General features: G+C 31.6%; 1 protein-coding gene across 1 annotated transcript in view; it reads right to left on the minus strand.

Annotated features, from left to right (window-relative positions):
- The window catches only part of LOC143083462 (receptor-type tyrosine-protein phosphatase alpha-like), a 39,866-nt gene that overhangs the window by 11,676 nt on the left and 12,960 nt on the right, over nucleotides 1–15,230 (minus strand). The window contains exons 6-15 of the mRNA XM_076259725.1: nucleotides 14,925–15,059; nucleotides 10,626–10,769; nucleotides 8,896–8,985; nucleotides 6,450–6,561; nucleotides 4,983–5,050; nucleotides 4,082–4,344; nucleotides 3,696–3,783; nucleotides 1,538–1,605; nucleotides 875–911; nucleotides 189–286 (exon numbers count right to left, since the gene is read on the minus strand). Coding sequence (XP_076115840.1) covers nucleotides 189–286; nucleotides 875–911; nucleotides 1,538–1,605; nucleotides 3,696–3,783; nucleotides 4,082–4,344; nucleotides 4,983–5,050; nucleotides 6,450–6,561; nucleotides 8,896–8,926 — 765 coding nt within the window. The 5' untranslated portion in view covers nucleotides 8,927–8,985; nucleotides 10,626–10,769; nucleotides 14,925–15,059. The remainder of the gene's footprint in view (nucleotides 1–188; nucleotides 287–874; nucleotides 912–1,537; nucleotides 1,606–3,695; nucleotides 3,784–4,081; nucleotides 4,345–4,982; nucleotides 5,051–6,449; nucleotides 6,562–8,895; nucleotides 8,986–10,625; nucleotides 10,770–14,924; nucleotides 15,060–15,230) is intronic.

Consider the following 15,230-nt stretch of genomic DNA (forward strand, 5'->3'; position numbering starts at 1 on the left):
CGTTTTGTTTAATTCATTAAATGAACATCATTTGCTGATAGTAAAAGGTAAGGTAATTCGTTTTTAATTGATCTTTAAATATATGAATATAACATATTAAGTATTATTTAAAATCTAGTTATCATATTTTGAAAAATTATTACAAGGCACTTTGATAAGATGATCAAATGTGGTTAACTGTTTGGTACCTTTTGGTTTTCTATCAGTTGTGTTAATATCACTATTTTCCCAACATTCTCCTGCCAGATCATGTGCCAGAAATCTCTCTGTGTAAACTTTTTAGGACCTCAAGATAAAAAAAATCGACATGAAATGTTTTGATATCGTATCAATAATGAAAACAGTCGTTTGTATTTTAAACAAAAATAATTAGATTTAACGGTTATCCTTTTTCCTTACTTGATCAAATCAGTTGTTTAGTACCTTCATAAATCTACAATCGCCATTTATTTTAACTTTTGATCTATTTTCATACTAGTGCTTTTCTGACAGTGGTATATGAAAGATCTCTTTGAAAGCAATGTTTTAGGTATCTCAGAAAATTATAGAGAATTTACATTTTAATCATCTTAAATATCATTCACAACAAATGCTTAGAATTTATTTATTTGCACTGATATACCTGATTGAGAACATCAACATCAACGCAATAATCATTTGACATTGAAAACCAATTTTGAATCAGAGGGCAGTACTCGTTTTACTTTAGCAATACTAAATCTACAGACATCTACAGAATATACAGTTACAACGTAAAAAATGTATACCAAACATAAGATCAAATATTTCAGCCAAAAATAAAATAATGATAGATATATTTTGAAATCTTTATAATACAAAGACAATAATAAAAAATGAATAATTCTTTACAAACCTTGTGCTGCTATGTATGCCTTTTTATTTTCAAAGTTCTGTAATTGTAAAGAAAAAGAAATATGACCTAGTTATCATCGTTTTCAACTTCCCAACATTTTTATTATCAATAACAATACAGAAAAGAAGACTTGATTTAATTCGACTTATATTAAGAATCCATTTATTACTTCTAAGGTATCATTAAACCGTGATCTCCATACAAGAGATGAGCGTTGGTTTGATTACCCGGCTAGCCTTTGAACATTTGTTTTTGCTACTTTTGCGCTAAGTACTTAGGAGTAAGAGCAAACTCCATCGGATGGAAGTCAGAAATATGTGTCTGGATAGGGTAGTTTGTCTTTCTGCGGAAGTTTAAATTAATGGCATCATTTGTCGATCTAGAACACAGTGGGTCATATTCATAATATTTGTACATGTTCCTGTACAGATCTATCATATTTAAAAATCAATTTGTCCTCTTATTGTTTTTTTAAATACAATGACAGGTAAATAAACAAAACGAGAAGTGAAATACAGCAAGAGTTTTTTTACAGCTCTCAATTCAGTTCAGAGACATGCAGGAAAACTTTTCGATATTTGAGTTGGACTGTCACTCTGGTATCTTTCGCCCCTCTCTTAAATCGATAGAGATAATAGAAAAAATATAATTTAAAATACTTACATCAATGTAACTAGCATTTATATAATCATTCTTAGTGTTTCCCCTCAGAATAACTCGTGAATGGTCATCTACAAAATGTTTTTTTTTTTTTTTTTATAAAATTGAATAAAAAAGACAAGAAATGATTTTCTTTTATATCGAATGTTACCCGACATTGGCTTGTAAAATTAAAAAAAAATCCTTTTAAGTAATCAAATTGGATAAAAAGTATTTATATTCTGCTGAATTTAAAACTTATTTTTTTTCTTCGCAAGTGACATGCTCTTATTGAATAACATGCATGCAAGGATATTCGTATCCGATAAATGTTTGTCATGTGTGAGTGATATCATTAATTGTTTGATAACAACCTAATGATGAAACAAAGTTTGCCTATGATTTTTCATAAAAATATAAATTGTAGTTTTATAGTAGAAACGATAGCAAAAATAGCTATAATTCTTCATCATCGTGAAGAATTAGAATATTTTACGAATTGCTCAATTTTGTCGATATTGTTTCTTGAAATAAAATATGAACAGGTAAAATACACGTTGAATCCATGACTAAATATTGCAAGGTATGTCACATTTGTCGAAATGGTGTCTGCGAAAAGAATGTAAAATATATTACGTAAATACAGAGATAACTATTATCGAATTTATTCATTTTCTCCAAAAAAGTATTTTGACTTCTGACAATGTCTGATGTTTTACATGTTAATTTTGAATTGGTGAATATATATTACTATGTTCTTTTTTTACAATTTGATCAATTTGAAGATGCAATTTGGTCTTACCATCATTATTTAGTATTACTTTTGGTTCAGAGCTCCTTATATTTTATACTGTATAATATAATGCCTAAGAACCATTGACCAAAAAATGCATTTTGTAATCTTTATACATAATACAGTGCATCAAATTGTATTTGATATCATAAATGTCATTTTCGGTACTATTCAGTCATTGTTCGGAAAAGGGATTCGGGATATCTTCATATAGTATGCTCTTGAACTTAATCTTGGGTAATATTAGTTAATGTTTATGTCGACCATTTTTGTTCCTCTGATTGTTTTAATATATTCAATTGTTCAAATGTTCAATAGCTAGTTTAATCTGATTATTTTCAATGTCCAAAATTGGTGTACTAGATGAATTATTTGGATAAAATTAAAAATTTAAACTCCAAGACAATGATACAAATTATAAACAATATAAGACTAGACAATTGCATCAACGTGATTATCTGGATCAAGGCTAAGGAACAAGATACCACATCCAGGAGACCTGTGCCGGCCCTGAAAAGCAAAATCAATCCACCATCTTCACTGACCGTGCAAGGGCTGCAAAGCCAGTCAAGGTCGTTAAAAACTTTCATTTTTTTTATCTACCAGGAGACACAACGCTAACCGTTACGCCAAGTGGATGCCCACGAACACAGCCGTTGTATCCGCTGCAGAACAACAACAAACTACCGAGGCCAGCGTAGACCACAACACTAAGACCGAAGCAAGAGACACGATCGTTTGTAAACCACTTACACCAACTAAGTACAGAAGGGAACCAGATGGAGTTGTATTAAACAGGGATATTGTTACCAGTCCGTACAACCCCAACAAGACATGTCATCACTTAATATACAATACCTCCACAACAGATAGAGGCAAGCGCAGTAAGATTGACTTCGACGAAGGGTTTGATATCAACGACCCTGACCTAATGACCACACCACCGCAAACATCACCCTTCAATATAAATCTAAAGAAGCAATAGAAGCAGCCATCATAACAGCACGGTCTTAAAATCCGTTTCAGCCACGACACCGCAGTCAGAGTAAGATGAAAGCGAAAAAGACAAACAGATCCAAATCTGTAACTAAGTATATTAGTCCGCAATATACAGAAGGATAGCCGGACAGTAAAACCTATCATCACCATCAACATGATTATAGTCTTCTATATTCTTGGCATCTAAATACATCGTTGTGTAAACAGGTAAGAAAACAACCACGAATTGAACACACAAAAATTAAAATCTATAATAGAAGAGAAAACATTAAATGCTTTGTTCCTGTTATGTTCCAAATTTTTATATTATAGGATTCTATAAATTATAAGTGAGTTTTTTTTATTTTAATATTTCAAAACGATCATCATATATGATTTATTTGTACATACACGGCCATGTTGAGAGAAAACGATTTTTTACTTTATTTTCTTCTTTTGAACCTTCGACATGAGCATACACAAGACCTCTAGGTAGCATCTACAAAGAAACAAAATTTGAGATGTCACTTGTCAGCATATCTTCACATTATTTTAATAGCATCATTTAAAACATTATCATTTATAACGTTTATTTTCGCAGGAAAATGACTTTGTTTAAAATCAACTGTTTTTTAACAGAACAAATTTACAGTTTCATCACTTCGGTTGTCATCTTTATGCGTATTTTTTTTAACTTTTAAATCAAATACAACCAACTATATAACACTTTTCGGATTAATAAAAACACACTGTATCGCTTCCATTAAAAACAAAATCTGCCAAGGTACATAACTTACCTCATACTCTTTTTTGAAACCTTCATCTTTCTGTTTATCATTTATAGCATCTTTCAGATCTTCAATCAGTATATTGTACAGGGAAACATCATATTTACTGTTAACATTATTATACACGTTTTCATCCCCCTTGTCGTCTATTTGATAGTCGAGATCTTCTCCGTCTTTCAGGGTAAAAGTAACATCATCCTCATCTATCGTGGCAGCGATACTAGTATTAACATTTGCATATTCATTTTCATTACGGGTTTCCGTCGGTCTACCTAAAGAGAATTTAAAAAAACGTATTTAATATTAAAAAGAGTTTTCAGAACCTTGCCATAAACAGACCATTGCTAAACAGAAATACTTGCACCATAAAATAACCTTGAATAATGTTGACCAGATATATTCTTTTATCAGTAGATTAAAAAAAAACAATGAAAAAACCCACAAGAGCAACTGACTGTAATGCACAAATTTTAAGATAAATTGTGTCCATTGTAAACTTCTTTGTCATTTGAACGTAGTTGTTTGGTGACATGGCATTGACAAAAAATGCTGACTTTATATACCAGATAAATATGCAATTCCATAAATTTTATCTCTTTAACGGATTACCCTACAACATAGCATTAGACGTTTAATCACACTTTCATCTTCATTTGTTACCCCGTTTCGTCCAACTACAAATATTTCCATGGGTAAACACTTAAAATTCGTCCAGACGAGTGACGATTTCTTTCTACATTATTCTTCATTCGTAGAAAAAAGAAACCCCAACAACGTGACAGCTTATTTTTACACTTAAAGAAATATCATTGCCTCATATGCTCAAATTTCAAGTTCAAGATATTATTTTCATTATTGGTAAAATCAACTTTTGTTTATATGAAATTTACAATAAGAACACTATGCTCACTAAAAGATCTATTATCGCTTGATTTTTTCCTGTGATCATATCTCTCTTTTGTGGATTTAAATCTGCGTCTACAAAAGAAGACAAAACGACATATAAGGTATATTATAATCATTAGTTTGAGAACATTTGCGAAATATTAGAAAGTATGCGTTTCACAATTCACTGAATTAGTTTAATTACTATATAGGTACTAGGTGATCTTTTTAAATAAAATTTAAAACAACTTCAAGACATTATCTTTCTAAATATTTCAATTGATAATTTATAGTTAATGTTTAAATGTTGTGACGTTACGTTGTTATATAGGGTAAGCTGGACGTTGGCATCTGTTATAACATTTAAACCAGCTGCATTTGTTTGCAGCTATCGTAAGTAAAGAAATTGTTGTGGTTGTCTTTTGTTGGTGTGGTTCATAAGAAATTCTAGTTTTTTTTCTATAATGATTATACCGTTGGTTTCCTGTTTGAATTGTTTTACACTAGTCATTTTGGGGGCGGACCCTTTAAAGCGCGCTGTTCGAAGTAAGCAAGGGCACCGTGTTGAAGACCGTTATGGGCACTTTTAATAAAACAATGGAAGCATTAAAAAAAATCCAGAATTCCATAAAAAGGTGTTACATACAATGTATAAAATCAAGGTCCGGATTATCTTGCTGTAGAATAAATCATTCTGTTTACAACAGTTTACCACTTTTAATGACCGAGAAAGCAAGAAACTTATTAAAAATATTTCGAAACTTGTTATGAGTGTTAAATTATAGAGTAATACAGTTCATAATTAAAATATGGAAAAAATATATCATTTCCATAGTTATATAAAATCTGGGAACTAAAACACAATATTTTTAAAATTTGTAAATTAGTTTCTTCATATTTTAACATATAAAACAAAAAATCGTCAAGTAAGTACTACCCACATTGTTTTAATTGCTTGAGTAGGTAATGAATGTAAGAAAACATTTAATACAATCTATAATAGACAAATTTCAGCCTTCCTCTGTGTTAATGTTTGGAAACCAAGAGTTCAAAGTGTTAAAGTTAGAAACATCTCTTCAAATATGGAGGCCATCATGTGTTTTTTGAATTTTATGGTAATCTGGTTCACTGTTGACTATGAATATGTTAAAATTGTGAGGAAGAGAAGACCGTCTCCGTCCTATTTTCTCGAAATTGACCGTCCAAATATTGGACTTAACTCCGGGTTAAGGCTTAAAAGAGTACCAAAACGGATTGTATCATCCGATATCACACCCGATCTTGGCATTGTTCTAATTGTCCAGTCTTTAGTTTTCCTTGTTGTGTTTTGTATACTGTTGTTTATCCATTTGATCATTTCATTTACTAATGCAATAAAAATTAAATCTGAATATATGATTTCGTACAACTATAATTTCCAATGTAAATTTGTTAGTTATTTTTGTTGTTGATCAAATTTATCTGTCCAAGTATATATATTTCCTGAACTTACTTGTAAAAGATAAACGCTCCCACCATTACAAGCAGCACGATTATTGCAGCTCCAACACCTCCACCTATCGCTGCCCCGTTAGAAGAATCCTCAATTGGTGATTTAGATCCAACTTGAATAATAGACAAATATTGTATGCTCAATAACCAAAAAGACTAATACAAAATGGTTCTATGTGCAATATTCCTTATATGAAATATTCAATTATATAACTCTAAAGGTAAAAGGTAAAATATAAGTTCAAAGTAAGCATAATTCAACTACATTAAGTCAGTTCTGTTGTGCCAGATAAAAGTGTGTAAAGTATTTCATATGACTGCTTATTGAATGTTCAAGCCAAAGATCACCACTGAAATGTTGCAATTGAGTTTAGCCACATCGCATATCTCTTCTGTTGGATTGTTAAATCGACGAATGTGGAAAAGAAATTGTACTAGTTTAATTAAGCGATGTGAGTGGTTTATTAGACGTTGTACAAGTTTTATGATTTTTCATGTTTTTTTCGGTTACCTTTACACTAACACGACTAATGCCGACGTATCTTTCATTTAGCTGAGCAATTTGTTTCGCCAAACCTGTCTCCGCAGAATTTTTTATTTATTTGCGGAAATGAGTTTTGTATTATTATTCAAGAACAGATTTTTTTCCCACATTTTCGATCAATATTTCTAATAAAATTGACCTGTGTCCATTTTGTTTATTATTGATCTATAAATGTGACAATTATCTATTTAAACTACCATTTTAACAGATGAAATTTTATATGAACATAACAAGATATCATATGATTGCCAAATGACAACTCTCAATCAGAGAATATTATATAACGAAGAAGTAAAGAAATATCCTTATATGTTTCTACGGGCTAAAGTATTTTGTTGTGGCCATATTGTGTTGGGCATTTGATACTTTTTATTTTGTTGTTGTTATTTTCTAACGTCCAGTGATTAACAATCGATGCATATTAAGCAACCACAGGAATACATTTTCAACTAGAAAAGTGAAATGTCGGCAAGGTCCTCGCATGCAAGTTATCTTTTAAGTGTGTTACAAACACACAAAATAAAACGCATACAAGAAAGGCAATTCGCTTTCATGGTTTATCAATTTTCTTCTATTTTGAGTCGATGAATTATTTCATGATTTATTCTCTTGAAATATGAAATTTTGTGAAAATCAGACCACTACATATTTTGGCTGTCAGTTCGTAAATAGTGTTTGCAGCCAACAATTGCCAACGCAGGAAATACATTTGAAATAGCAAGCTAACCTGTGTATTTATTTTGATTTAAATAATTGCTTTTAAATATTCATGGTTGAAAACATCGACATCGATAATTAATAGGAAATATCATATTGGACCTATCTATCAAAAAGGTTGAAACCCTTGGCTAAAAGTATGTTTTCAAAATAAGAATATTTATTTAACAAACAGGTTTGTTTAATTGCACTTTCTCTTACTTATTTGTCTCCTTCGATCACTTTTTGGAATAGCGTATTCTGATACTAATAAACATATAGTTCAACCTACACAAATGTAGCATAGACAGATGTTTTTCATATATTTTTTAATCTAATAGCAAAGATTATGTTTTCATTGTCAATTTCATCCCCGATTTATTCATCCCCGACCCCCGGGCCTTCGAAACAATTTTCCAAACTTGCAAATAATTGTTTGATACCTTATTTTTGTTGAAATTCATGTATAAAGATCTTTTAAAATTTTTGAGAAAAACTTAAAAAAATGATTTTTTAGTCAAATCGAAAGAGAACTTGCTTTGACAGGTATTTTAACTGTGTGTGATATCACATGCACATCAGTTGATGTGATCTTATAAAAAAAAGTCAGTGCTTATATATTATTTATATAAAAAAAAAAAAATTGGCAGATATAATCATTACTTTAAGGCATTGGAGAGACTAGTGGTTTACTGACAGCGTTATACACAATGAAAATAGAAATAACACTTGATGAATTCGATTCTCTGTTCTAAAACTCCTCTCATTTGGAAAATCAAATAAATAACCGAACATGATTGGTTATTGATGGTGTTTTACACCAATGGCAGTTCATTTTGTTATATCGTATCGGTTTTAATTGTGGAGAAACCTGGATAGAACCACAGATTCCTCGACAGGAAAAGGAAAATTCGAGTCAATAAAGATAGGAGTCGAACGCACTTGCAATGTGCGGGGTCAGAATTAAAGCCTCGGTTTAGACAGACTTGTGATACAGAAGATGAACTACATAGACAGCGCAGCCACCGAGATCACGAATATCAGACATGTTTACAAATTAAAAGCTACATAACCAAATGAGAAGTATATTGACAGAACAGCCTGTTGGTCGCCTTATCTATTGGACATTTGAGTATTTATGATGAAAATAACAGTAACATATATATGTGCTTAACAAAATCTTAAACATGGAAATGTATTATCTTACCTGTACATTGTCCTGTCGATTTATGGCACATGTCGTTCAAACAACTACACTGTCTTGTGCAGTTAGCCCCGTAATATCCATCGTCACAGGCTAGTAAAATAGCAAAAATAAATTAAAATTTATCAACGAATGACGGGTCGTGAAATAGCAAAGTTTCCGGATACAAAATTGTCTTAATCCGACAGCCTATGCATGTAAAATAGTTTCTATGTAAGACTTCAAGTTTCAAAAGTACATAATTTATTAAACAGAATTAACTGTAAACAAGTAAGCAGAGATACATTTCTATAATTACACTTGCCAATATAAAGACACGTACGCGTTACCAGCGTTAATAGTAGATATGTAAGCACAAAGTCACAATTCTGTAAGACCTTCTCAAGATAAAAAAAAACAAGAACTTTTCATCGAATAGATAAAAAAAAGCTTATGAGACGTTTTTCTATAGATTAAGATTTGAACAAGCAATGACCTAAATGAAAGTAATCAAATCAGTTAGGAAGGACTAATGTTTATTATATACAATTACACAAACTTGTATTCAGGTTATAATATATATATACAAAAGAAATAAAAAACACAAAATTATACAAAATACAAAAACATAAAATTGTTGTTACGGGCAACATGCTAGGAATTGATATGTATTTAGAAAATTAAAATAAAATACATATCTCAATTAATTTCGAAACATTTGAGCATATCTCGAGGCAAAAGAATTTGACGACAGAGTTTAGATGTAGTATCATGACTTCAAATAACTTTGACCATACTCTTAAAGGAGAAAGTCACTAGCCACTTTAGTATACATCAAATAGAAACATAACCCGTAGAATATTGAATGAAACCCAAAACAATGTGAGCACAATAGCAAAGCGAGTATTTTAAAAGAGAGTATTTACAAGAACCTGCAGCACAATTCAAAAAAACAATGTGTTACTTCGAAATACCTCATAAAACACTAAAACATGTATCCAAAAAGAACTGTCAAAGGGACAAGCAAATGAGGTGTTCAACCGACGAGTGAGCTGCTTAGTTAGCCGTTTCATTCAGGGCTGCCTGAGAACTCAGCTAATAATGTTGTGACAAGTAAAGAATGGATGAAATCCTTTATAACATTGGCCCAATGAAATGCTACACATGTTGTCAAAGCACAAACCACAATCTCGGAGGTGTAAGGGGCGGATGAAGGGTCAATAATTACAAATAAAAATTATTACATAAAATAATCATGTGAATCTTATCCATATAAAAAATCAAAACTGCAACTTAACTTTCTGATTTAATAAAGAGAAGTAAGTCAGGAGTTACTTACGATTGACATTTCTTATATCAAACGAGAGACTATTGACAGTGCAGTTAGACAATTCCCAGACTTCCATAAATAAGTCAATAAATATGTAGTGATAAAATCAAACAAATACCATCTGCAGGGAAATGAACACTTACATAAACTTTAAACATCATTACACATTAATGTTTATATTTTTTTTATGAAAAGGTGCTTCAGTGCTCACAGTAAATGTGTATACCATGTATAATTTCACAAAATCAATGGTATGGAAGTATAAACAGACCTAAAATAGAACAGCAGCATAAATCATCTAAGGTAGTGAGTCGTACCTTTAGATTTTAACAAGACATACATTGATTGATCATTGAATAATTATAACACTCATGTTTTAAACTTTGAGATAAATGAACAAATGTACCATAAATATTTTACGTACTTTTGTTGCAGTAGTCTTCGTACAGAAAACCAGGTTCACATCCAGTAGTGTTGATACATAACCCATCAAGTTTATCACATATATTAGATATACATCCGCCACAATATTCTCCACAGTTTCGACCGAAATTACCACTTTCACATTCTGAATGATACCGTGAAAATTACAGACTATTTGTGTATTAACTCAAATTATACTTCATAAGACAATTAGGAAATATTAACGGAATTTAGATTGAATGGTCTTTGATCTAAGAGCAAATGAATACCTGACCACTTAAATTCAAATTCTCTGAAATACAAGTGAAAAAATGATAGTGCCTTTTTATATTTATAGTAAACATTTATTATTCACAAAGACTACATTTCTCATCATATAACAAATGTTCGTTAAAATAATATCACTAGTACTTTCGTGGTTTTGACAATCTTTAGAAATCAATATAAGGAAGCCCTGATGACACTGTTAATAGCAACGTTCATGTCGGTTCAATAATATCAAAGGGAAATGAATAAAACATGTTATCGCAGATCCGATTAACAAGGAAGAAATGATAATTTTCAAAACATGGTTTCTTCGCCTGAAGTTTGTATTTATTACAGTTATTCATTTTATAAAACAGAAATGCTTCCACTGTACGTATCACAACTAGTATCTCAATTTGTTTGGCCGCGTCTCTTTTATATATATACATATGTTTGATGAAATTAAAAGAAAAAAAAAAACGATTCAATAAAACAATTGATTTTATTTACCAATGTGAAATATACTCACTAGTGCCATAGCCGTATATAAATTATGACTGTGATTTTTCTTACATGATAGTTTTTTTCTTCTTTTTGTTAATGCAGTACATTAAAAGTGTAAATTTCACTGATTACAATCATGGATAATATAGTGTCAAATTCATGCAAGATGAAAATTTTTGAGACATTAAATAGCAAGCATAACCATTTGTGTGAATGTAATATTATACACAGAAAGTCGTGATGATAAATTAAAGAGAAAAAAAATCCCTCTCTATTTAATTTCGATTGTCTTATAGCATGAAAAAGTACACTTTCAAAGACGAAAAAAACGTTTTTTGTTATCTTCAAATGTCAGAGATATTGAGGTTTATGAACACTTAACTTTGGCGATTTAAGTATGTATAACCATGCAAAGAAATACCATTCAAAGTTCTCGAAAGAAAAACGGTATTACTAATTTTAGTTGGTTAATGACTTGACAGGAAGGACTCAAAATTATTCCATAAACTATCAAGATAACTTTTCTGAGATATAAATGTTTAAATTGAAAACAAGAAGACATAAATATGATAAAAACCGTCATGTTTATTACCGAAACATATTGTAATAAAACATGTACAGTAAAAGAGAACAAAAAATACTGCAACGCATCAAATTGCAGTATATGAACTTAATTAACTGTTGAAATTTAAAAATCAAACGTCGAGCTTTGCGTGCATAGTCAGGATTCTACTTCGTCAAAATTATCTCCCCCATTATGCAATTTCATTTTCACAATCGTAAAAATGGAAGCCATTTTAGGGATGACGCGCTGTCAATTTTGCTCTTGGAAACCGATAAATGTATCCACATTGCATCATTACGATCCTTATATGCCTGTTGTATCTTAAAAGACAAATGTATCAACTAGCTAATGAGCATCAGTTAATGATCGTGTCTGCACTGATTCAACTTAAAATTATTGTCTGATCGGTTGTCAGCTGGAATTTTCAAAAATTCATCAATATTTTCAAAAATTCTAATTAAAATATTTCGTGGAAGGGCAGACTAGATTTTTTTAGTGGTTAAAGACTATAAACCTAGTTATCACACACACAAAAATATTATTTTTCGTCATCCAACTTGAAAGACTGTCGTCAAGTACTTTTAGTAAAAAATAGCTATACGAACATACTTTCTCTGATTTTGTGATACATTAGATAGTTATTTCACTTTCATCTTTTAGTACTGTGATTTTTGTATGTTATAAAGTAAACTTGTAGCTTGGATATATAAAAATGATAGAATCTGAAGAGAGACTATGTATGAAATATTACTGCTTTGTGCGATATCAAGACAAAATATTCAACTCAAACACGCCCTAACAGAAAAGGGTGCACTCGATTTTCTCTTTTCGATACAATTGTTACCCATTTTTTTTTGAATGTTTTCTTGAGTAACATAATGGAAGGGCAGACACGAAAATTACTGAATATTGATTGATATGTTTTCCGTCCGTGGTAAAAATTAAAAAAAAATCGGAGGTTATGCATTTTCTACATCCAACTTGAAAGATACCCATGTCGTCGACTTGATATCTAATTGTTCTGCTTAATGCCCGCGTCACACTGATTTTTATATACGATGGACACCCGAATGCGAAAATTGTAAGTTCGTACGAAGTTGGTCCCGATCTCGTTACCCAAAAGTGACCGAAGCAAGTACGACGAATAACGAAGTCTATACGAGAGTGCCGAAAGTATATACGATAGCAAAAGATGGACATACGAAGGTTAACCAAAGACGGTATTTAAGCTTCATATCTCAGCCGAAGCCTACAAGATGGATCACGAAGGCTACACGGTGGATTACGATGATGGCGCAATGGCCATACGATGTCTAAAAGACGTCGTGTACAGCTTACGATGCATTTAAATTATATGCCAAAGGCATCACGCGTTTTAAATTGTTTGATCAATATTTAATATATATTATATTGTACATTTAATTTTTGGTTTAATCATACGACGGAAGACCGTGGGTATTTCCAGTTACTGAATAATTTGGTTGATTTCTAAAAAATTGTTTATGTATCAAATATGCGTATTCAATTTACCATTTTCTGCATGTGTCATATACAAATATAGTGTCCATATTTGTCCCCAATATGTTACATACGAGGGGATGCCATGCTTGGCATTGCCTTGTTTGAACTGTAACATGTGTGCACTAGTATGAATAATCGCCCATAATTATGCCCATGTTTACTGATCTATCTTAAAGGTAAAGGCAATGGGTTCGTTGATCTCTTTTATTCAAAAAGAGCTCTTTCCAGGAGAATATCATAATATATAGACTAAAGGAAGGATGTGGGGAAAGCAACTAATGCGGCAAAATATGACATAGAGAAAACAAAATGTTTATGGAGTAAACTTTCGTGTGACAACAACTCAGACGATACATAAAAAATCAGAATAATGACGAAAAAGTTGGTTTCCCTATATACGTGTACCTGCAGTGTTGGTATACGAGGCGCGTTTATGATTTTTATTATGTTATTTGGTATGAAACATTGACAAAAAATAATATTTTATTTGTAAAAGTAAATCCTGAGCCTGTAATACCTGCTCTTCTTGTTCCATTTGAATTAATAGAAACAACGCTGTCGCCTTTCTTGTTCTCATAGAATCATATGATATGAGGTCTATTTGTGAACGTCTTTCTTAACTGTCGTATTAGACTGACCAGCGCATATCGCGCATGGCACTTTAAATGTATTTAAGCGCGAAAATTAACTTACATTTAGCTGGATTTATTGCCGTCGTAGTTCCATCTTGTCACCTTCGTACTTTTATTCGATGGCATCACGACGGGATTACGAGGTCTTCACGAAGTCGTGTTGCCATCGTAAGACCTTCGGTTAGCTTCGTGATTCATTCGTGTAGACATCGTAATGTCAAAACTGCCCGATGGAAACGATGGAAACATGAATGCAATACGATGTTCAAAGATGCATTCCCGGTGACATTACTATGGTGAGGATGGTGATACGAACTCAATACGAACCCTAAACATCGGACGCACCTTCGGGGATTTTTAACATGTTAAAAAATTTAGAACCCTTCGCGAAGTTGTCCCCGAAGGCTGGAAAAAGTGGCCGATGGTTCTACGATGGTTAAAGATGGCACTACGAATAGCCCGATCTGGATACGATCAGTCCCGATTTTGAAAATTTTCATAATCGTGTTGCCAACAGCGTAAAAATCGGGACAGTGTGACGTGGACATAACTATGTACTAGATAAATTGAAAACTTATGCAAATAGTGTTTTTAAAATAAAACACTCCGTAATTGAGAAGAAAATTGTCTTTTTATTTGATTATATTAACCTAATAAAATGTTTGTCCCCATAGTAAACATTACAGTAAGCATTTATCGCCTTCTCTTACAAAGAGCGTCGATTCTTTTGTTCTATTTCAACCAGTTTTCCACCTGTGCAAGTTCAACAAAAGAAGATGTTTTTGTACTGCTTTACACTATGTTGTAATTATAAAAGTTTTGCCTTGTTTACCTTTGCTACATGATTCACCATAGAAACCTTCTTTACAGCCTCCAGATGGACATTTTCCTGTTCCTTTACTGCAAGTTTCGATTAGACAAACACATTTCTTTTCACAATTAACACCAAATTCACCATCGGGACACACTGAGGAATAACAAGAATTGCTTCAATCAATTCAAATAAATAGAAAGTCTTATTGTGCAATAAATTCTTTTATCACTTTTCACGATTTTTTTCGAATTATATATAACGTTAAGTGCTTAAATTAGAATATGTGGTATAATCGCTAATAAGGACAAAATCCCACCAGAACAA

Source organism: Mytilus galloprovincialis, chromosome 1 (genome assembly GCF_965363235.1).
Source record: "Mytilus galloprovincialis chromosome 1, xbMytGall1.hap1.1, whole genome shotgun sequence".
Classification (NCBI taxonomy): Eukaryota; Metazoa; Mollusca; class Bivalvia; order Mytilida; family Mytilidae; genus Mytilus; species Mytilus galloprovincialis.